Raw genomic sequence first — 23,743 nt, 5'->3', positions numbered from 1 at the left:
CACAGACGAGACCTGGACCGGCTCCCCCACCACAGAAGAGACCTGGACCGGGCTCCCCCACCACAGAAGAGACCTGGACCGGCTCCCCCACCACAGAAGAGACCCGGACCGGGCTCCCGCCCCCACAGAAGAGACCCGGACCGGGTTCCCCACCACAAAAGAGACCTGGACCGGGCTCCCCCACCACAGAAGAGACCTGGACCGGGCTCCCCCACCACAGATGAGACCTGGACTGGGTTCTTGGCTCCTGGCTCCTGCCATCGCAGGCCCCCGAATAAACCAGTGATGGGAATACTTGCTCTCTCAATGGAAAAAAATTATCAAAGCAGACGATCCATGTAAAATGCAGCATGTGACGGACACAGCTCTGGCATGTCAGTGTAGTGAGGGAATTTGTCAGAGAAGTGTCGTGTTTCCTCTTGTCTAAAGTAAAAGCTTTACTGAACGTGCAAGGGCAGGCACTGTGGTGCAGCTGGCTAGGCCACCCCAGGGACGCCTGCAACCTGCACCGCCGCAGTGCCGGGTTTGACTCCCAGCTCCCCTGCTTGATGCAGCTCCCTGATAATGTGCAGCCTGGGAGGCAGCAGGTGACAGCTCAAGTCCTTGGGTCCCTGTCACCCACATGGGAGCCCAGATGGAGTTCCTGACTCTCATCTTTGACCTGGCCCAGCCCTGGCTTTTGTGGGCATTTGGGGAGTGAACCAGCGGATGGAAGACCTCTCTCTCTCTGCCTCTCCTTCTCTCTGTGTAACACTTTCAAATAAACAAACAACTCTTAAAAAAAAAAAAAAAAGGGTGGGCTAGTGTTGTGGTGCAGCAGGTTAACGCCCTGGCCTGCAGTGCTGGCATCCCATATGGGCGCCGGTTTGAGACCCAGCTGCTCCACTTCCGATCCAGCTCTCTGCTACGGCCTGGGAAAGCAGAAGATGGTCCAAGTCCTTGGGCCCCTGTACCCGTATGTGAGACCTGGAAGAAGCTCCTGGCTTTGGATTGGCATGGCTCTGGCTGTTGCGGCCATTTGGGGAGTGAACCAACAGATGGAAGACCTCTCTCTCTCTCTCTCTGCCTCTGCCTCTTTGTAACTCTGATTTTCAAATAAACAAATCTTAAAAAAAAAAAAATGCTAGAGCGAAGTGCCCCAAGTGAGTCAGCCACGCCAGCTGCCCACCCGGCGGAGTGCAGACCGCCGTACCCGAGGTATGGCGGCATCGGGGGAGGGCGGACCACCACACTCAAGGTATGGCGGCGTCTGCAGAGCGCGGACCCCTGCTCAGGCGCTTCCATTCTCGTCTCCGTTTTCCTGCCCATTTCCTGCACCAGGGGAGGCTACAGACTGAGGCTACATCCCACCAGCCTCAAGGCTCGAGAAGCAGATTTTACATTTTTAAAGGGGTTTGCAGGTAAAAAGGAAACAAAGAATAAGCAACAGAGACCTTAACAGACCTGCAGAGCCTAAAATGTTGCTGCCTGGTCCCTCACGGAGCCGCTGACTCCGTTCTGAGCAGTTCTGCTCAGCGTCACGGACGTCACGGCTGTGCTGGGACCCGCGGGACAGACCCTGCCAGAGGGTGAGCGCCTGAGTGAGAGGCTGCTCCCATGTGGGGCGGTGCTGGGGGGCAGGGGACACTGTGATGGGCCGGGGTCACACAGCTCGGGATCCAGCACATCCGTTTAGAGGGACGGCCGGGGTCCAGCCAGCTCGGGACAGTGACTCACGCTGCCCTGGCAACTAGCGGGCGAGCAGGGCCCTGGGCTGCCGGGCAGAACGTGGCGCAAGGTTCGGTAAAAACAGAGCTGCAGCCCTGGCCCTGCCTTGGACGCACGTCTATTTCTTCACCCCTGAAATGCGGGGGCTCCACCTGCCGGAGAGGACAGGTCTGAGACACCTGTGTCTCACACAGCAGGCGCTGGGAACCAGGAGCAGCAGGAGCAGCCCCCCGGGAGGTGTGCGCCCCCGTCACCTCCACACTGACCCAATTATCTGTTTATCTGAGGAGCGCCCCGCCCTGCCCACTCGGGAGGGGCACGAAACTCACAGGTCTCGGTACTGGTCAAAGGCATTGTTGGCTTCCACCTCCAGCTTCCTGAGCCGTGTGGACGGCATGGCCCCATCTTCCAATGGAGGGTCGTACTTGTTGCTCCATGGTGACCTGGGGGTGGGGGGAAGAGGAGGTCATGGGAATGGTTCCATGGAGGCAGGGCCTGCGAGCAGGGGCAGAGCAGGGGTGTGCAGCCCAGCCCCCGCAGCTGTGCACCCTCGGCCAGCGTCTCCACTGGCTGAGCCTCGAGCGCGCGGTGAGCAGAGGCTGCTGTGGGAGTGAAGGGGAGGGCCGATGGCGTGCCCGCGGGCAGGCACTGGGCGGCCAAGGCCAGCTCCTCCCTCTGCCTTCTCCGACTCCTTTGTATTTCCCTCGCTGACTGCCGCCGGCTCTGCGAAGACCTCCTTACAGCGTGTGGGAAGGGGTGAGGAGAAGACGCCCTTGGTGACTCCAGCAGGGGCTCAGGGAAGGACCCGGTTAAAAAGGCGAGAGGAATGAAAAGCAGACAGCCTGGGGCGGGGAGTCTCTCGGTGTCCGCAGCATCAGGATCCTGCGCCTACTGTCCGCTGCTCCTGCCGACGACGCCCCTTCACGCCACTCTGGACGCCAAAGAGGCTGCTGACAAGGGCCGTCTCCTGAAGCCAGCTTTCACGAATTCTGTGCACAGACAGCTTCCTTCCTGGGGCCAACCCCACCAGGCAACCACGCTGAGTTAGGGGTCAGAGGGAGCTGGGCCGCCTCTCCTGCGAGCTGCCGCGGGACAGAGGTGCCTGCTTTCTCAGGGGCCGGGTCACCAAGGGCAAGGCGGGGAGGGGGTCTCCCTGCCACAGCTGCTCCTGATCACCCCAAGGCAGAAGGAGCCTTTGCAAGCCCTCCTTCCTGCCCCACTCGCCACCCCCAGCTGGTGGAGCCTTTGCGAGAATGGGGAGAAACACTCCGTGCTGCCCCGCACCAGTGTGAGCTCTAGTGGTCACGCAGGAACCAGCTGGGAGCCCAGACGGCCTGGAAGACAAGGTGACGCCCACGTGGGTGCCTCCTTCTCCCGAGAGGCCTCTCTGCTCCGGGCAAGGCTGCTGTGCCAGCTCCTGTCTTGCTCGCCTTCTCAACAGCGCTGCCTGGCAGAACTGAGAGGATGAAGGCCCACGAGTGCACCTGCCTCCTGCAAGCACACACGCGACCGAGCGTGCCCAGCGGTCTGCAGCGACCAGGACGACGTCCTACTCTGCTGTGGCTTGGTCTGGACGGCCAGCGTGGCAGTCTCCGTGGAAGGAGGTGCCCCTGGTCTCGTTCTCCACTGGTTACTCAGTGCCCGGCACTCAGACGCAGGCTCATTTAAAACACTCATTAGAGGATGAATGCGCTCCCGCCCTCCTCCCTCCCACACAGAGGCGACCTTCTCACCCTTCCCTCGCCCTGGCCCGCTGGAACCTTGGCGAGAACACAGCCCGGCTGCCATGGCCCCGACGGCCCAGCACCCGGCACAGAGCCAGGCTTCAGTGACCGCCGTGCTTGGTGGGGGGAGGTGGTACCCACACAGATTCCACTGCTGGTCCCCCAGCCCTCAGACATGGTGCAGCTTTCCGTTCTGCCAGAGACACCAGCGGGCTGAGGACATCAACTGACCCAGAGACAGGTGTGGCGAAGGGGGCTGTCATCAGCCCTGTCAGCCAGGCTGGGCTCCTCCTCCGAGGGAGTGAGCTCCACGCCCCTCAGCACACTCAGAGACGGGCCCGCGCCTTCCTGGAAGCCCTGCCCCCACCAGCTTTCAAGTGGAGGCCGAGCTGACCCGGCACCGGAGCCCAGCTCTCCCGCAGCCGGGGCCTGGAATCCTCCAGGAGCCTGGAAGCCACATTTCTCCTGGCTCTCAGACGCCGTTAGTCCTGGAGCCGTGGTAATTGCAGCTGGGGGAAAAATCATAACATTACCCAGAATGCTCCCCGTGGAGGGGGCACTCAGAACACATTGCAGAGCTTAAACGGAGGCCATGTGAAAAAAGACAGATGGACAGGAACGCTTCGATTTCAGAGCCAGGCCTCCCCTTTCCCTCCGAGGGGGCTTTTGTTTCAGCTAACAGGTTTCAAACGGCGCTGCTGGCAGCGGCCACGCCATGAGGATCTCATTTAAGCACGGATCAAACACAGGAGAGTTAGAGGCCTCGCCGGCTCCACGGCCGGGGAGAGGAGGGCAGCCTCTGCCGAGACCCAGGGTTCCGGCGGGGGAGCCCGGCCTGGCTGGGGCAGGGACACAACCCCACCCTCCCACAGGCTCCTGCGGGACAGCTGCCGTGCACAGCACGCTGCGGCTTCCAGGGGGGAAAAGCTAACAAACGGCGTCGACTAAGCAAGGCGCAGCTCAGGGACCACCTCTTCCAGGAAGCCCTCTCTGAACCCCGCGTGCGGGAGGGTGCGTCTCTGAGGACTTTTCTCCGGGGTGGTTCCCCTGCTTCCTCAGGGGCTCCCGCAAAGGACTGCGCCTGGACACCGTGCCTGGCACAGAACAGCCCTTCAGGACCGAACCTGACCTGCCCCGGGGCTGTCTGGCCACCTGTGGGCTGGATGTCCCAGAGCTCTCTTGGAACTGTGATGCATCCGTGGTCCACAGGGAATCTGCACTTGCATCTAACGGGCACCTCGAGCTCCCAGGAGCCGGCGTGACTGCACGGCCAGCTGCAGAGGCCCTCGGCCCTGGGAGCACCTTCTCACCCCGCTCCCGGCTCCACTCCAAAAACGCCGCCCATCTCGCCCCTGCTCACTGCCTCCACACTGAGCCGGAACACACTGCCTACCTTCCCTGTGACACCAGGAGAGGAACGCACTCGTCAAACACGGGCCGGGCTCTCGGACAGGCAGTGCCAACCAAATCTCCGGAGCACACGATGAGCCCGTGCTCAGCACACGCGTGCCGGCCTCTCACCTCCCCACTAACCCCCAGCACACGCGTGCCGGCCTCTCACCTCCCCACTAACCCCCAGCACACGCGTGCCGGCCTCTCACCTCCCCACTAACCCCCAGCACACGCGTGCCAGCCTCTCACCTCCCCACTAACCCCCAGCACACGCGTGCCGGCCTCTCACCTCCCCACTAACCCCCAGCACACGCGTGCCGGCCTCTCACCTCCCCACTAACCCCCAGCACACGCGTGCCGGCCTCTCACCTCCCCACTAACCCCCAGCACACGCGTGCCGGCCTCTCACCTCCCCACTAACCCCCAGCACACGCGTGCCGGCCTCTCACCTCCCCACTAACCCCCAGCACACGCGTGCCGGCCTCTCACCTCCCCACTAACCCTCAGCCTGGCTTTCAAGACCCTGTGCTGGCCTTGGCTGACGGCAGGACTGAACCTTTCACTGGGGCTCACCGCTTCCAGGGGACCCCTCCCTGCTCACCCGGCCCATCTCTCCCTAGTTCTCCTTAGTCGCTTTATGACAGAACTTACGTCACACGCTGTGTGCTTTATGCGTTTGCTCACTGCCTGCCTGGCCTCCTCATGGGACATCAGCTCCTCAGATGGGAGACTTGGAAGAGCGCACAGCTGGGTGAACGGGCGCCGTTACTAAAGGCCAGACAGTGGTCTTCCAAGTCCCACTGCTGCAAGGCTGGTGGGAGCTGACCCCAGGTAACTTCTCCTGCGCCTGCCTCTGCCTCCAGGCACCTGGGCCCCCTCCCAAGAGCTTCACCACCCAAACAGCTAAGGTGGCCTTCGACATCTGGAGCACCCCGTGTTTTTCCACCCTCCCAGGTACCGACCACAGATTTCCATCACAGGACACTGGACTGGCTTGAAAATCTTGCTCAGACACCACCTCCGCCAGGAAGTTCTCCTGGGGCCAACCACGGCCCCTTCTGTGCTGCCCGGGTCTGAAGAGGCACCAGACTGGCTGCAAGCATAACGCCGCCGGCCTCAGCCATGAACACAGCTCTGGTGCAGCCCAGCGACACCTGGTCACCTGCCCTGGGCGTGGGGATGGAAGAAGAGGGGAGAGCTTCCATGCCTTAAGCCACAGAGCCCTCCCGGCCTAGGGTCCCCAGCACATGCACCCCTGCCCTGCAGGCCTTCTGCTATGTGAACAACATCCCCCCACCCCTCGACTGGGCTGCAAGATGCACAGGGCAGCAGTCAGACGGCCACATCTCGGATGCACTCCAGACTCCTGGCCGTGATGAACACGTAACAAAGGAGGAGAGGAAGCAGGAAGATGAGGCCGTGTGGTCCTGGGGCTGCTGCAGCCAGTGGCCATGGCCGTGACCGGCCGGGGGCAGGGGCAGCCAGCAGCCTTCCTGGTGGGTACGCTCACCTATACGAGTCTCCGTCTCTGTTGTAGTCACACAGCAGGTAATCCTTGCCCACCACCTTGTCCCTGGCGATCTTCAGGGGCTGATCCACAGAAGACAGGAGGTCTTCACACAGACTGGGGACCTGCAGAGAAGGGGAAGCAGAAACGGTTAAAGCCCCCCTGCAACTCGGGCTGGCGGAGGACAGCTGCGGCCGAAGCGGCTGGCGGATTTCACATCTGGCCCTTGGTGCCCTGCCAACATTCGGGGCCTGTTCTGTTCTGTTCCACATGTGCCTGACACCAACGGTGTCCCTCTGTAAAGAAACCTGTTCTTGAGTTACGGTGGGGCGTGATTTCCAGTGCAGCCTCCCTTCCCGAGCCTGTGTGCAACTCTAATTACCCGGGCGCCAGGGTGGTCTCGTAAACTTAAGTATGGATATGCTTGCTATCGGTCTCGGGTGGGCAAGGTACAAGCTGAAGTTCCGAGGAGAAAGTAAACATTTCGTGTGCACAGGAATCCCAAGAACTCTGAGAAGAATAACCCGTGCGTGCTGGAGCACTCCCCCGGGCTCCCGCGCTGGGTGGAGTTCACCATACTTTCCAGGCCCCCAGCCAAGCATTACCAGGCTGGCTCGCGGTCAAGTCCATGTGCTGCAGAGGGCGTCCCCCAGGCCTTGCCCAGCCCAGGGCCCAGGGGCCGCCTCCAGAGCAGGATGGCCCCACGGTGGGGGACAGGAGGCCTCCATGTCAGGGCAAAGGCTGCGGATCCGGACGCACGGCCCTGCTGGTAACCAGGCCGCTGGCCGCCTCCTCCCAACTCCAACATCCATCTCCCAACAAAAGCTTCCAGCACGGGACGGCACTGCTTGCAGACATGGATTCCTTCGGGCTTGAGTCACTTCCACACGGATCCTCGCTGTGCCGACTTCTGTGTTTCATGGGCCTGGAGTGACGGGGGCCCCACGGTATCAGTTACCAGGCAAGGGGCTGCCGGCTGCACCAACAGCCCTTCCCGGCGTGGCAAACATAGCCGGCAGAGTGGCCGACGGCGCCCCCAGCTGCCGCGTCCTCCTGAAGGCCCTGTCGCCACCCCAAGGACAGGGCAGGAAGCACCACTGCCCCAGAGACCACCCGCGGGCTCGCAGGGGGCTCTGGGACTCAGCTGGGCAGAGCGCTGCCCCGTGCTGTCCTGTGGCTCGCACAAACGCTGCTGCAGGCAGGTGGTGTGCTTCCTGCACACAGCCCTGGCCTGCGTGTGCAAGGCTGGCTTTCAGAATTCCCTCTCCTGACACCAGCTGCCTGGGGACAGCACAGGAAACAACGGGGGCGACTTCCCCGGTTAGCATGGCTCTGCGGCCTGCCCCATGCTGGTCCCTCTCTGGCAGCACACCACTCTTCCTGGGAAGGAGCTGAGCTTTATCCCCACTTCACAGATTAGAAGGTTGAGGTCAGTCATGGAGGTGGCGGTCTGTGGGGGTTGGAACTAAGCAAACAGGCTACGAGGTTAAGCCTTCCTGGCTCCGGCTTCCGAGTGGCCTGGCCTGGTGGGCTTGGGGAGGTCAGCTTGCTTTCCTAGGACTTGGTTTCCTCACCTGTGAAGCCAGCGCAGGAAACCCACAGGTGCTCATGCCGCATGGCTCTGAGGGTCAGCCGCAGGATGTCTTCAGTACTGAGGACAGCACCGGCCACGCCCAGACCACCTGCTGTGTGCAACAGAGCACACCTCCTCCTCACACCCGCATCGCGAGAGAGGCTGCTTCAGACCCTGGACGCAAACCGACCCTGGAGAATCCAGTGCTTCCTGACCCACGCTCCACCTGCGGCAGCTGTCTTCCCTCTCCCCAGGCGGGCCCTCGGTCTAAGAGAGGCTTGACTTCACCCTTATCCAAGAGGCCAATCGACGGCTCCAAACGGTTCCAGGGACGTCCCCCTTGCACGTAGGCTGCTTCCTCACTTCCCAGTGACGCTGCTGCCCGCCTCCCCCCAGGGACGTCCATCCTACAGAGCAGGGGCTCCAGCCTCCCCCACTGCTACACCCCAGTTCCCACGCTGTGCCTGAGAGGGAGGGCGGAGAGAAGGAAGGAGCTTCAGAACCTGGAGCCTTTCCAATTCCAATCAACTCCATTTTTAAACAAACAAATGAGTGAGCATAAGACCCCTGATCGATCTGTTGTCAGGACTCACATTCCAGTGGTGCCAACGGCCAGATGATCTCAAGTACAACAGCTCTACGCTGGGAAAGCACCAAGACGGGACCAAGCGGCGCTGGGAGCCTGGGCGTCGGCCGCACAGCGCAGAGGGCGGGCCCCAGCCACACCCCACGGCCGAACAGCGGGGCCTGCACTGACAAAGGTCTGCAGCCAGACGCCAGCCGGCCTCAGGCAGCGCTCACGTTAACCACCCTGCAGAGCCAGCCCAGGACTCACCAACGGTGGGCATCTGCTCCACCATGGAAAATGCCTGGAGCGTGACAGAGCCAACCAGCCCTGCACAAGCGCGCCCCTCCAGATCAAGGCCCAGGCTGGGCCGGGGGTGTGCGCTGTGTTCCCAGCAGTCCTGTCTCTTCTGATCCACGGTAACCTGCTCTGGAACGTGCGTGCCGTTGCTGTCACGGGAAGTGTGGGCTACACAGCCGGGCCGCAGGGGTGCGGCGGAGCAGGTGCCCCGAGGTGCATTAGTCCTGACCTGGCGCGCACAGCCACTGTGTGAAGGCTCGGCCAGTTAAACGTGCACCCCAGCACACAGGAAGCGCATCTGGGTGTGCAGACGTCCCAGCCGTCACACAGGACTGCACAGCCTCTCCCAATCCTCCCACCCCACTTTCGGGGCTGAGCCGCACTCCAGCTTCACCAAGACGGCCGCTCTGCAACTGCCCTCCGCTATCTCCTGCCACGCTCCACAGCTGCGCTGTGCTGACTCCGCCCCAGAGGCCGAGATGGGCCCCTGGGCCCCAGCACCCGTCCCCACTCCAGGGTGAGTGGACACTCACCCTGCGGCCGAGGTCGTCCTGCTGAACCAGGATGAAGGCAGTCACCTAGTCCATCCCCACGCTCGCCGGAAGCCCCGCCCCACACCCGCCTCACGTCCAGTGCTCAGACCCGTGGAAGAAACCACATCACGTCTCACGGATCATGGGTTTGCACACAATTTAAATGGAAGGACAGGTCCAAACAAAGCTGAGGCTTCACGGCGGGGCACGTGCGGCACGGGCTCTGCAGCCACCGGCGCAGGAGGGCCTCTGCGGGAAGGAGGGGCAGTGCTTCCCGGCCTTCCTGAGCAATGTTCGGGAAACACCCGAGGGGCAGCCCACGCAGGCTGCTGGGGGCACCGAAACGCAACTCCAGTGAGCTGGAATAAAACAGCCCTGGGGCCTTCTGGGGGGAGATGCAGGGCTCCACCAACCTCTTCACCCCACATGGGAGGAGGCCACTTCCGGTACTGGGTGCAGGCAGCGAGCCGTGGGTCCCACCTGCCTCACCTGCCTCCCGCTTCCGAACAGCTCAAACCCCGCAGCTGGCACCACCCCTCAGCGGGGTGACTCGGGGTGACTGCCAGCGTCCAAGGGCGGACACGTGAGAGGTGAAAACAGAAGAACCGCATGCCTCCCTTGTCCCCAGGGAGCGCGTCCCTGCTATCTACCCAACAGCTGATCACAGGAAAGGAGACACAAATCAGAAGCTTCCGGCCACAGCGAGGGCTGCGTCTGTGCGGCCACATGGTTCCACTTTGCCTCTTCCTCTTCCCCATTAGCTATTAATGCTGAAAAAAAAAATGGCTCAACCAGAAAGAGAAACTTGAGATGAACCCTGAAAAAAAGCACAAAAGCCAGACCAGCTCAGCTGCACGGATAATCTAACCCACGGCGCCCCGTCTCGGAGAAGCGCACCCTGTACCTTGGTTTTTAAAAAATGAACACATTCTGTTTTCTGATCTGCCCCCTGGCTGAGAGCCATCACCAGGGAGATAAGAATCGAAAACAGGCTCCACGCGCCCGGCTGCTCCGATGAGTAATGCTGTGGAATCGTGGTGGGGAGGGCCCCGGCTGGCCCACTTCTCCCCTTACACGGCCCCCCTACCCTCATCACACGGCCCATGTCCCCTGACGCAGCCCACTCCCATCACACGGCCTCCAGCAGCGTCAGGGCGCAGGAGCTCCTGGTGGCCAGCAGAGGGCTCTGTTCACATTTCGTTCCCTCTATTCCCAAAACTAAGTTTTTTTTTAAACAGAAAAGAAAGTGAAGACAGCGTTTCCAGCCGCCATGCTAGCCCCAGAGGCAGTAGCACGCATCCTGGAGAGCAAGCCCCCCCCCCCCCCCCCGCATCAAAGCAGCCCTGAGGCCTTTTCTGCCCCAGTCTCAGGAACCAGGGTTGGGGTGGGGGAGTCCCAGCACCTGCCTCAGAAAACTCCTTCCCTCCAACCAACACCGGGGCCTGCTCCAGGCACTGTGCAAGGTGCCACGGACTCAGCGATGGAGAGGGACTGACAGGAAGCCCTGCTGTGACCAACACGGGAGGCAGACTAGAGACGGGAGGCGGGAGGCGGGAGCCGAGGGGGGCCTGAGTGGCATGGGGTGAACCTGAAGAGGCTACGGGGGGAGGAGGAGCGGGGACGACGAGGTCTGGGAGGGGGCAGGGAGAGGCTCAGGGTGGGCTCCACGCAGCAGCAGCAGCGGGGCCGGGTACGCTGCTGTTCTTAGAAGCGTCACGTACTGATGGCGACAGGAGCACTTTCACCTGTCACGGTTGCACAAGTTCAGGAGCACCGGCAGGAGGAAGCTGCTGCCGCCCTCCCATGTAAGGACGCCGCCCTGGGACCCAGCCCTGCCGAGGCCCCGCTGGACAGACGCCTTGGGCAAGAGGGAGGCAGCTGTCTTAGGGTCACAGTCCCCCGCAGCAGGTTCTGAGGGGCGGGGCCGCTGCGAGGACTGCCCCTCTGAGCGGGCTGTCAGCCACACATCACCCGGGGTGGGGGGGCTAAGCTGGTGGGGGCAGCTGCGGCCTCCTCCAGGATGGCGGCGGCACGAGCACCTCCTGTGAGGCAGGGCCAGGCCGGCCGCACGGCCGCTGGCCGCTGCGGGGAGAGCGCAGCTGGCACCTCTGCTGGGAGGCCTGCCCTGGCCCTCCCACAGCACGGCCCACGCCCACCCCAGCCAGGCTTCAAAGGAGAGATGGGGGGCAGCCACAAAGCCTCCTGTCCCGGGCCCTGGGGGCCTCTCCTGTCGCTGCCCAGCCTCGGCCACTCACAGCCGGAGTTTCTAAAGGAAGGGTCAGGATGGGGCCAAACGCAGGAAAGAGAGCGCCGTACCTGGCCCAGCGTGGGTGCACACGGGGCCTCTGCTGTCCACCTGTCACCTCAAACTCCCCCGAGGGGGACAAGTCAGGCAGGCCTGCAGCATGGCTCTCCTCAGAGGGCACAGAACACCAGCCTTGACGACGCCAGGACTGGCAGGGGGCGCCACCTCGATTCCACCACACTGGCCTGCGGAGCCACCCGCAGAATTCTCAGGCCAGCCTGGTTCTCTGCTCCATGGTGTCCTTGCCGCCCAGCCCCACCTGATACACCCAAATCATCCTGCAGGGCCTCATCCCGCCTTGCCACAGCGCCTTCCGAAAGCCGCCCCAGCAGGGGAAGCTGCTGGTCCACCCTGAGCCCTCCTGCGCACCACGCAGTCGCGGACCCTAGGGATCTGTGGCATGGCTCTCCCCAGGGCGGGGACGAGAGTCTGGACCACCTGTGCCAGCGCCACACCTAAGTGTGTGTGGGGGGACGGTGTTGGCTTACACAAGACTAGGGTTGCGGAGGGTGGACAGCGATGACCCAGGGGGGCATCCGTCAAGGTGCGCACCAGGCCTTGGAGTTGGATGGACAGACTGGAGAGCGGACTGCGCCCTGCTGGGACCCAGGGACCCACAGCTGCAGCTGGGCTCCTCCTAAAGCCGCGCTGCCCAGGAGCAAGAGGACAGCAGGGTGGCAAGGCAGCCACACCCTTGTCCTGGATGTGCCTCAATCCTGTTTACGTACCTGAAACGTTACTGTGTGGGCTGTATTCTACATCACCACAGATCTCTTTTTGAGGAAAAGAAACAAACAGGTAACAACGCATCAGCACGACTCATGTCTAAAAGCACTGCCATTGCAGACAGAGGAGCCCTGCCCGCGTTTAGTGCTGTGCACAGAGCAGCCCGGAGTTCCTGCCCCACGGGCGCTCTCACTCGACCCCAGCAGCCCTGCAGGACGGAGGAGGAGCACCCGTTGTTGCTACTGACAGTGGGGCAAGAGGCACAGGAAGGCAGGAACTGGACTCAGAGGCGGCAGGGCCAGAATCCCACAAAACCTGGGCATTCGCCCCCCACGGCCAAAGCCCGAAGTATGAAGCCAACGTGGCCTCCGCCCGTCTCCTGGCGAGTAACTGGGACTTAAATACTTGAGAAGTCTCAGCTGACGGCCGCAGAGCGGGGACGCAGTAAGAAGGGCTTTGCCCACGAGGTCAGTGTGAACGGAACCTCCTGGGGGCAGGCCTGACGGAGGCAGGGGCTGCAGAATCTCATCACTGGGTACCACGGCCTGGGCCAGGCCTTGTAAACCACACGCATGTCGAATCTTCACCTCTAAATTCCGAGTCCGGGATGAACATCTGAACGGGCTAGCCTGGAAGTCCACCGAGCACACCTCTGAAGGAGGCACCTGCACGTGGAGCCGCAGCCCGGAACCACTGCTCTTCACCACGGATCTGGTGGGTGCAGCCCAGGTAGGCACACAGATGGCGGCAGGGCCTGGGACTCCCAAAATCCCTGTCCTGTTTGGCAGTAAGGGAACACACGTGGGGGAAACATGACAGTAGGAACCACAGAGCCAGGCCCCCACGGGAACATGTGGCACACTTCCAATTCTGAAACCCCACAGATCACCTGAACTCCAAAAGGATGTGACAGTCTCAGGAAGAGGCAAGGGACTTCCAGGGTCAGCAGGTTAAGCCATTACCCACAATGCCAGCATCTCATACGGGTGCCGATTTGAGTCCTGGCTGTTCAGCTTCTGATCCAGCTCCCTGCTAATGTACCTGGGAAAGCAGTGGAGGATGGCCCAAGTGCTAGGGCCCCGGTACCCACATGGGAGACCCGGATGAAGCTCCTAGTTTCCGCCTGGTCCAGCCCTGGCCATTGTGGCCATTTGGGGACTGTACCAGTGTATGGAATCTCTCTCTAACTCTGCCACTCTTTCAAATACATAAATAAATCTAAACTTTTACAGGGGACAAAACAATCCTACTGCCACCTAACCTCACCCCCACCACACAAAAGGCTGGGCAGGACCCAGGCCCTGCTACACCTGGCCCCAGGAATCCCCACAGCCCTGGGAAGTGGAAGGCCCAAGAAGTAGGAGCAGAGGCCCAGCAGCCCAGGGCCACAGAGCCACTGAGTCACCCGCCGGCGTCCTGGCTTTTCCCACTGCAAATTCTCTAAACTATCCAGACCACAAACTTCCAAACAACCCCAACAGCCTCCCAAGATTCCAGTAATACTTGTGCTTCCTTGCAAGTGGAGCAGTCTGTGCGTGTGTGCGTGGCGGGGGGTGTGTGTGCAGGCAGGCTGGCACCAAGGGATGCTCGGAACACGTCGGGTGGCTTTTCCCCCTCTCTCAGCACAAAAGTCGTCTCGGTTCCACGCTGGATTCTTTCCACTGGTGCTGGCTCCCCCGCTTATGCTGACTCATTGAGAAACACCAGGTGGACAGAGGACAAGCGGTGGCTCTTCCTCCTGGAGAAGTGGTCAGCCCGCTCCTGAGTAACTGGGGTGGCTCTCAAAGGGCTGGTTCTCCCAGGGCCCGGGGTGTCTGTGTCTCCATATTCAAACACGTGGCTCGAGATGAAGCCCGCTCGCGGCTAACAGGGACGAAGCACACAGACAGCGTCTCCGCTCCAGAAGCCCCTCAGAGAGAAAGGAGGGTACGGTGTCACCGTGCCACCGGTGCCCTGAACAGGGGGAAGCAGTGGATGCCGGGGGTGGGGTGAGGAGGGGCCCTGGGGACATCTGTGGGCGCCAAGTGCTGCTGAATGTGCAGCAGTGCAGTCCGCACAGGGGCTGCAGGACGCAGGGCCAAGGCGGGTGCTGGGGGAGGCTGCGCCCGGAGGGCCACACAGCTCCGCGAGTGTGCACTCTTCAGAGGGCGGACTGCAGCTGCACAGCTCGGACAGCCGCTGCTCTGGAGAGAGAAGTCTGGCAGGAAAGACTCAAGGTACTCCAGGCAGAGAGAACCATGTGGGTCCCCCACGGCTCACACCCGGAGCAGCTACACGGCCTCGGTCTAGGTCAGCAAAGAGGGCCCGGAGGTCAGGGACCCCAGGCGGTGCCACCATCTCTTCACTCGTGGTTGTAGCCACCTTACAAACCGGGCTCCTGTGTCTCAACAAACCAGTGTTTTAAGGGTACTGACACACGTGACACGGTCCCTTCCCTCTACAATGCAAGAGCTGACCCAGTCCACCCTTGGGACACAGGCAGACCTAGGCAGTGGGCTGGACTGATCGCAGCACAAGGGAGAAGGGCTGGCGACCGCCGCCCCCCCCCCCCCCCCCCCGTGAGCTCCGTGTTCAAATGAAAACTTGGGTGGGAGTGTCCACACCTGTATAGGAGCAATGTCCTGTCCGTCCCCCCAGGCCAATTCTACTAACAGGAGGCCCTGCTGTGCCCATCATCCACGACACAGGTCTTCACCAGCCTCAGCGGCCCCCCTCGCACACCAACTCGGAGAGCAGTGGTGTGTGGGATGGCATCCGAAGCCCAGAATCCTGCAGCCGGGACAGCACAACCCCAGAGTCCACAGGACGCCCGTGCTCCCCAGGCCCACTCCTGGCCTGTTGCAAACGTTGGGGAAGCAGACTGAGAATACCAGATCTTCTGTATCCAGAGCCAGACACATCCTAGGGGCGATCCGGGCACCCTGTCCCGGCACTGAGAGGACAGCTTGCCGACAGCCCTGGGAACGCATGACGCCGGCCTCCTGCGACCCGGGGGGAAGCAGACTCTCTCCCCACTGCCCTCTGACATTTCACCTTTCTCAAAACCAGAGCAGAAGAACCTAAGGAACGGAGCAGGCTGCAGCCTCCCGGGGAGGTTCTCCAAGCCTTGCTCTCCGGTCGCCAGCAGCGACAGGGGCGCTCCACCAGGCTCCTGGGATAAGGATGATGGCACATGCTGAAGAAGAGGTCTCCGTGCCTTGCAGAGGAGCGATGCCTCCGGCTCCAGTGGACAGCAGCCAAGCGCCCCTCCACGTCTGCGGAGCAGCAGCTCCTCCTGACCGTCCTTCCCAGGGGGCTAGCTGCCCCGAGAGCAGGACCAGCAGAGGCCTCGGCACGTCTGCTCATTTCCCCAGCTCAGCCAACTGGAGGCCTGTTGAGTGCCAACGGGAACAGCGGATGCCAGAAGCGCCCCCTGCCACATACCGGCACCACAGCGAGGTCTACACACCACGCTCAGACAAAACAAAAAGCCAAAGCATTTTTCACCAAGAATTCTAAAGAATTCTAAAGAGACTCAAATTTCCTGTAAATAGGCAGAATAAAAACCAAAAAGGAAAAAAAAAGTTTCCCCAAACAAAAGTGGAGGCTCTGCAGGAGACCTGCTGATGGCAAACATTTTGGAAAGATGGAATTTTAAACACAAACACAGGGTGGAGGCGCTCCGCACACAGCTGGGAGGGCCTCTACCAGGGAGATTCGCAAAGGCTGCGGAGCATCCTGCCCATCTCCCCGGTCTCCAGAGCGGAAGGGACGTGGAAAGACGGGCAGTCAGCAAGTTCCGACTGTGCCCGACATGCTCGCCAAGAACGCGGCGCACACACAGTAGCCCCAGGTGACCCTTGGAAAGCCAAGGGAGGACCACCTGGCCCAGGCGGGAACACGGCCTGGACTCGCCGTCTGCACAGAGCAAAGCTCTCTGGGTGTTTAAGGCAGAAACAAGATTTCAAAGAACACGAAACCCCTCAGATCCAGCTGCAGGGCGTTTCACAAGTGCTTCCAGGGAGGTTCTGACATCCTGCACATCCCCAGGCCTCCCCGCTCCAGCCACAGTGACATCTGCTCACCTGCCTCCTGGCCTCCCCCCAACAGCTGCCACCACTCAAGCCCTCCTTTCGGGGAGATCCCAGAGTTCCATGCACTGCGAGGCCGGCCCTGTAAGCCAGCAAATTCTGCTCCCGAGGCTGCCCTGTGTCCCCAGCAGCTGAGAGGAGCGTTACCATCCAGCGGCCTAGGCCTCACCCCTCCTTCTGCCAAAACCAAAGGGTCCGGGAGACACAGATGACGAGTCAGAAGCTCACAACGCCGGAAGGGGCTCACGCAGGGCTAGGACGGCACTGGCAGTGGAGGGAGCACTTTGCCTCATCAGAACTCACAGGGCCACTGCTTCCTGGGTGGGGGCACCTGGGGCTCATGAGGGTGCAGGGCTCAGGTATCGCCTTTGACTTGCAGGTGAGGCACCCATCCGGTCCCTGACCCGTCCACAAACTTGCAGTGCACTGTGACATAGCAGGTAAGGGCGCCAGTTCGAATCCTGGCTGCTCCACTTCCAATCATGCTCTCTGCTATGGCCTGGGAAAGCAGCAGAAGATGGCCTAAGAGCTTGGGCCCCTGCACCCATGTGGAGAGACCTGGAAGAAGCTCTTGGCTCCCAGCTTCGGGTTGGCCCAGCTCTGGCCATTGTGGCCATTTGGGGAGTGAACCAGTGGATGGAAGACCCTACCCACCACCTCTGCCTCTCTGTAACTCTTTCAAATAAACAAGCAAATCTTAAAAATAAAAAAAGACGTAAGTATTGTCCTGTCACTTGGATGCCAGTGCTGTAGCTCAGCAGGGGCCCAGGCAGGTGTCCGCCACGTGTCCGTGTGTGACACGGGGGATCCAAGGTGAACAGAACTCATCCTATAGTTAAACGACTCCAACGGGCAGCACAGCGAGCGTGTGGCTGGGGGAGGGGGCAGACAGCGAGCCCAAGCACAAGTGTGGGGGACGAGCAGCCAGGGGAGCAGAGCCAGTGTGCGGAGAAGGCCCAGGGAAGGCCCCGCAGGACGGGGCATGGGCCTCAGGGCCAGCACGAGGAGCCTGCACCCAGTGCACCCTGGGAGCTTGGCCCTGAGGACATCGTCCAGCCCCGAAGGGACACGACCATGCGTGCGCTGCGGAGCGCCGGCTGGGCACGCAGGCGCCCTGGGGCAGTCCCCTGGGGCAGGGGAGCAGCAGCGATGTTCACCAGCAGGCGGGTGGGGCCGGGTGGGGCGTGAAGCACTCTCTACAAGTGACCTCTGAGGGGGCCAGGTTAAGCTGCCCCCACTTGGACAACGGCATCCTGTACTGGAGTGTGGGTTTCCGGTCCCGGCTGTTCCCTCTGATCCAGCTCCCTGTTAATGTGCCCGGAAGGCAGCAGAAGGTGGTCCCCGTGCCTGAGCCCCTGTCACCTATGTGGGAGACTCGATGGACTGGCTACTTGCTTTGGCCTAGCCCAGCCCTGGTTGTTGGTCATTTGGGGAGTTAATCAGTGGATGGAAGATCTCTCTTGCTCTGTAGCTTTTCCACACCAGGCCCTGTCAGGTCCTGCTTAGCACCCATGACGGCAGCAAAGTCCACTGTGATAGTGAGATCTGAGCACACTCACTGCTCCTTGCTGGTGCAGGACAGTGCCGCCTCCCCCCAATCTGGACACGGCACTCGCAGGGAAGGGGCAGAGCATTGACCTGCTGGTGTCACCAGACCCCTCCTACCGTCACTCACTCCCGTCGCCTCCTCTGGGACCACGCCATCAGCCCTGATCTGCACCGCGAGGCACCACCCCTGACTCCTTCCTTCAGTGCTCGTGACCATCCTCCTTGAGGATGAGAAAGTCTGTAATTCTCCCATTGCACAGATGTGGAAACTGAGGCCTCGAGCCCAGGTAGCTAACTCAGGGCCACCTAGATTTCCAGGAGCATCCAGACCCAGCCACCTCACGGCTCTGCGCTCCTGAGACGGACGCCGTCTGCCCAGGCCAGCCCTCGATGGGTGGGGCTGAGGTCTCCTGAGGCACTGCTGTCCCCTTGCCCCTCGTCTCAGGTGACACAGCTCAGAGAATCCACGGCAGAGTCCCTGTCTCGGGGCCGGGAGATGGTGGGCTGATGGCCGCGCACCGTGCTCAGGTCCCCAGGGGGCTGCTGGCTTCAGTGCTGCAGACACAACTCACTCCAGGAGGCCAACACCCTGCAGGGTGTGGCCTTGGGAAGGTCAGCACGAAACCAGCTCAGCGTCCATTCAGCGCGTGCTCAGGGAACCCACTCGTGAGCAGGAGAACCGCTCCCGGCGGTTTTGTTCTGAACTAGGAGTGTTCTTTTCGCTTCCAGTCAATGCTAATTAAGTGTCCCAACACATTCCAGAAAGGAGAGAGAGATTAATGGTAATTAAATCTCTTCTGTACTTGGCTCGGGAGCTCTTCTCAGAGTGGCCTGCTGTCAGATCCTCGTTCCAAAGCCTCCATCTGACGGAACTCCTAGCACCGCCATCTGTAACTTCAATTCTGCTCTTAGCAGAAGGTGATGGGCCCGCGAGGACCCAGAGTCTGCAGCCTTGCCTCCTGCACACACACAGCTTCTAGAATGTGCTCGGCAAGCGGAGAGCTGACTTCAGGGGCCAGGGCGAGGGAGCCCCGGCGAGGCCTCGGGAGGCAGGCTGTGCGCGTGGGGTGACTGACGGGGTCTCTAATGAGCCTTAATTGTAAGCTCCACAGGCCCAGGAAGGCAGCGACAGATGTGGCAAAGGGGCACCCGCAACTGTCTGATTAGCGAATAAAATGTGTCCGGCACTACGGGGGGCCAGTGGCCCGGAGGGGAGGGGAGGGGAGGCAGGGCTGCTGGGGGAGGGGCGACCTGGCCACGGGCCACGTGCTCATTACCCTGGACGCCTCCATCTCCATCAGTACTTCATCGTTAACGAGGGAAGGCCACAACAAGACGCCCTTCAATGCAGGGAGGGGAAACTACACTGCCGGCGCGAACAACCGCGAAGACGTGTGCGTCCACAGTCAGCTGTCGCCGGGACCTGCACGACAAGGAAACAGCCGTTCCTGGAGCAGCGGTGGGCACAGTGGGGCCGCACAGGCCTGGGGCCGCTCCCATCTTGCTGCATACTCATCACTGGTCAGACTGGGCCCAGCCCGTGAAGCCTCTGAGTTTCCACATCTGTGAAATGGGCCCAGAAGGGGAACTTCACACGTGGTTTGCATGAGCTGAAAAGGTAAGGACACCTGGCATATAACACCTGCCTCTGAGCAGCCAGGACACCAGCGGACCTTCTGTGCAAGTCTCATGCGGCCCCAGGCCCCAGGCAGCCACCGCAAGCCAGGTATTACGCTAGGAGCTTTACAGCCACCGCCTCTATTTGTGAGCTCAGCATCATCATACCCAACTCACCAACGAGGAAAGGGGCTCAGAGGTCACACAGCCAAGACGTGGTGAAGGCCAGAGCCCTCAACCATCTCCTACCACAATGCCCCCAAGTGGACGCCTCAGGCCAACCAGCTAGCCAGAAACACCAAGCCAGAAACCTGAGAGCCCTGATTCCAAAGAACACTAACACTGGCGAATGATGGGGTTGGGGTTGGGGCACTAAGTAACGGCTCTGCTTCCTGGGAAGTGAACAACACAAACTGGCAGGTGCACCTCACAGGCACTGTGTGCATCAAGGGGCAAGAACAGGTCCTGGCAGGCCAGCAGCCTCCCGCAGTGACCAAACGACTCAGGAGGAGCCCAGAGAGGGGTGGAGCTGTGGACCCTCTGCTGCACTGGCAGTGGAAGTGAGCAGACACAGGGGAGGGAGGGCTGGCTGCGGGCCAGCAGAAGGGGTCCCGAGGGAGGGGAAGTCTCACAGCCGGAAGGCGCCCAGACAGGATTCAGCCCCATGACAGTGAGCCGCCAAGGCCTGGAGACCTGCGGGGGCACTGCCCACACTGCCCGCTCCGCCCACGCTGCCTAGGGCAGGTGACGCGTCCACACACCTGAGAACGGACGCCTCTTCTGCCAGCCAAAGTGGGCTCGGAACACAGTGGCCTCAACAGAAGGGTATCCATGGCGATGCTCTTCCAAGTTCTGGCCCATAGAGACCACTAGGCCATGCTCCACGGAGAGCAGCCTACAGCCCAGAGGGGCCTGTGGTTCCAAGGCAGGGTGGGGCACACCCAAGTCAGTCCTGGGCCTCCTCACTCCCAGTAAGATTCTCTAGGACACCGCCCCATGCACACCATGCTCCCGCCCCGCCGCCTCCCCCACCTCAGGGACCACACGTGTTCTGGAGCAGTTTCCTATCTGCAGAAAGAAGTTCAGGGAAAATCGCGATTCTTTCTAGCTCCTTTCGCCAGTCACAAAAACAAAAACCTCGGCTCCCATCACACACGGTCCAGAACCCAGGTCGCCGGCTGTGCAGATCCTGGGATGATCCCCACCCCTCCCTGAGTGCACTCCACAGGCACGAGTCTGGGATGCTGGGTTAAAACAGGTCCCTTCTTTTTTTTTTTTTTTTTTTTTTTAAGATTTATTTATTTGAAAGGCGGCGTTACAGAGAGGCAGACAGAGAGAGTGTTCTGGGTCACTCCCCAGATGGCCACAATGGCCAGAGCTGGGCCCATCCGAAGCCAGGAGTCAAGAGCTTCTTCCAGGTCTCCCACATGGGTGCAGGGGCCCAAGTGCCTGGGCCATCTTCCACTGCTTTCCCAGGCCATAGCAGAGAGCTGAATCGGAAGTGGAGCAGCCGGGACTCGGACTGGTGCCCATATGAGATGCCAGAACTACAGGCAGCAGCTTTACCGCTACGCCACAGTTCCGGCCCCTCTTCTATCTTATTTAACGTCAGGACTTCTCAAAACCTTCAATGAGCCAACACAGGGGCTTCATCCCCTCTTGGCTTCACCCCCTCACTCCCTGCACTCTTCCAAAAGACCCACTGCCAAGGGGAGGCGTCACCTGTCAGACAATCAGGAACCGCACAAGCCACGGTCCACACAGCAGCAGGAGCCACCTGCTGAGCACACGAGAAGGGGCTTGTCATGGCCCACCCTGTACTCTTCTGGCTGCTGATGGGGCCAAAGTCGTGTGTCTCACACACCTATGTGGCCTCCTCCATGAGTCACCTATCTATGCAGCTGGCTCTCTGTTCCCACAGTTATGACCACTTTCTTGCCAAGGATGGCAATACCCCCAGAGTGAGGCCACCTGGGGTCCGAGCATGTCTCCATCGTTCTATCTGGTGACCCTGGACAAGCTGCTGAAGCCCCTCCTCCATCTGCCTGATGGGAATGATGACAGGAACCACCTTGGAAGGTGTTCTGATGAGTCAACAGATCGCCTTCGGGGGCCGGCGCTTTGGCATAGCAGGTAAAGCCGCCACCTGCAGCGCCGGCATCCCATATGGGCACCGGTTCAAGTTCTGGTTGCTCCACTTCCAATCTAGCTCCCTGCTAATGCACCTGGGAAAGCAGCAGAAGATGGGCCCCTACACCCACATGGGAGACCCGGAAGAAGCTCCTGGCTCCGGATTGGCACGGCTCTGGCTGTTGCGGCCATTTGGGGAGTGAACCAACGGACAGAAGACTCCCTCTCTGCCTCTCTGTAACTCTGCCTTTCAAATAAATAAGTAAATAAATCTTTAAAAAAGAAGGAAAAGCGGCTACGTTCATTGCCACGAGGGGCAGACAGTTCTGAATGTGTCCTCTGCCGTCGGTGTTACTCCGTGAACTCAGCGTACACGTCTCACAGCCTCACACAGGCCCTGCCACGGCAACACCAAGTGTCATCGAGGTTCTCTCTCGGGTCCTTTCAGGTTTTACAGCTAACTCTTTAGTCCTCTGGAAACACTGGCAGGACATGTTTCCTCTACCGCACCACCGGTCAGTCTCCACGGGGATGACCATCCCTTGCCACAGCCTCAGTTCTCCCACCTGATTCCAGCAGCCTCTGTCACTCAGTGTGAGCGCAACAGGTGCCTTCCCACGGCCTCCTTGCCCCTAGATGGCGCAGTGGGATCCTGCCACCACACCCCTCCCCCGCTCATCCATTCTAACTGGACATGCAGGGCACGCAATTCAAAGGCAGCCCGCACATGTTCTTGGAGTGCACTGCTTTCAGCTTCACATTTGCTGCAGATAAACTCAGAGAACCACGACAGGCCACTCGTGCCTGGGCATGGTGCCCTTCCCCTGACCCCAGCCAGCGCCCAGCGCCCAGCGCGTGGGCCGAGCAGGCTCAGCCCCTGGACCGACACTCCCACGGGGCTGCTGAATCAGGCAGCATTGCCATGGCTCTGCCAGCCCCCAGCAGGGGTGGGAGAAGGTGAGAGCCTCTTTCTCATCAGTCCCAAGGTGACTGTCCTCCCCCCACCCTCATCACGTGGCCCCCGACCATGTCTTCACGTTTAAGGCCGCTTCAGTGGAGAACAGCTGGAGTTAAGAGCTGGTCTGGCACCCGTCACCCCAGTCATGAGCCAGGCAGAGGCTCTGGGAAGCTCCTGTCTTCGCTCCCTCAGTCTCCCCAGCTACACGCTGGCTCTGCACAGGCCAGGCCATCAACGCTTCTAACACCTGTGGGTCCCCATTAACGCTATTCATTTCTCCAGTCATTTACTCAAGAAGACCGTGTGGGGGAGGAAGGAGGAGAGACTCAACGCAGCCATGAAACACCAGGACGGAAACGGTGAACTCTCAAAGCGCCAGGCTCCGGAGAACGTCGAGCCCGACATCACGGGGAATCTATGGTGCCAGGGCGGATGCCCACATCCCTGCAGGCTCATGGAGACAGTCTTGGTTCTCCAAGGCGTGCACGTGCACACACCAAAGTCAAGGCCCTCTCCGTTCTCTCAGCCTCAGCTCCTTGGCCACACTGGGGCGGGGTAGGGGCAGGGCAGCTGAGGGCATCCCAGAATGCCTCTTTGCTCTTTCTCAGCAAATCCCACTTCGTCCTTGTTGCCACCTCGGCATAATCAGAGGCCGCACCAGGAGGTGGCCCGGGGCAGGGGACAGGGGCCAGCTCAGCCCCTAAAGCCAGGGTCTGCTTTCTTGCTTGCTCCGGCTTCAGTCCCCACAGCTGCAGTCCATCCAAGTGCAGAAGGCTCGCGGGCAAAGGCTCAGCACAACTTTCCAAGCATGGAGCTCATTAAAATACTGCTGGAGGCCCCTGGCTGGAACGCGCTTCCCCTTGTAAAAGGGAACTGCAGCCCAGCATCTGCTGCAAGAGAGCCCGGGACAAGCTCTGCAACCTCAGACAACAGAGACGACGGGGGTGCAGCCCAGGGCCAATCGTCCCACCTGCTCCCCGCTCCTGCTCTGCACACGACATCCGGCCAGCAGAGCAGACCTGGAGCAGGCCTGGGATGGACCAGAGAGTGGAGGACAAGTTCCCCTTCCCATCCCCTTCCCCTTCCTA

At 61.0% G+C, this 23,743-nt stretch overlaps 1 protein-coding gene across 4 annotated transcripts in view; it reads right to left on the bottom strand.

The window, feature by feature from the left end:
• CAPZB (capping actin protein of muscle Z-line subunit beta) overlaps nucleotides 1-23,743 on the bottom strand; it is a 119,775-nt gene that overhangs the window by 31,976 nt on the left and 64,056 nt on the right. For all 4 annotated transcript variants that reach the window (XM_051858035.2, XM_070079213.1, XM_051858034.2 and 1 more), the window contains exons 3-4: nucleotides 6,334-6,455; nucleotides 2,037-2,150 (exon numbers count right to left, since the gene is read on the bottom strand). In XM_051858035.2, coding sequence (XP_051713995.2) covers nucleotides 2,037-2,150; nucleotides 6,334-6,455 — 236 coding nt within the window. The remainder of the gene's footprint in view (nucleotides 1-2,036; nucleotides 2,151-6,333; nucleotides 6,456-23,743) is intronic.

The sequence above is a fragment of the Oryctolagus cuniculus genome, chromosome 7 (genome assembly GCF_964237555.1).
Source record: "Oryctolagus cuniculus chromosome 7, mOryCun1.1, whole genome shotgun sequence".
NCBI classification, from domain to species: domain Eukaryota; kingdom Metazoa; phylum Chordata; class Mammalia; order Lagomorpha; family Leporidae; genus Oryctolagus; species Oryctolagus cuniculus.
The sequence above is the reverse complement of the archived record's forward strand: the minus strand, read 5'-3'. Positions and strand labels throughout refer to the sequence as shown.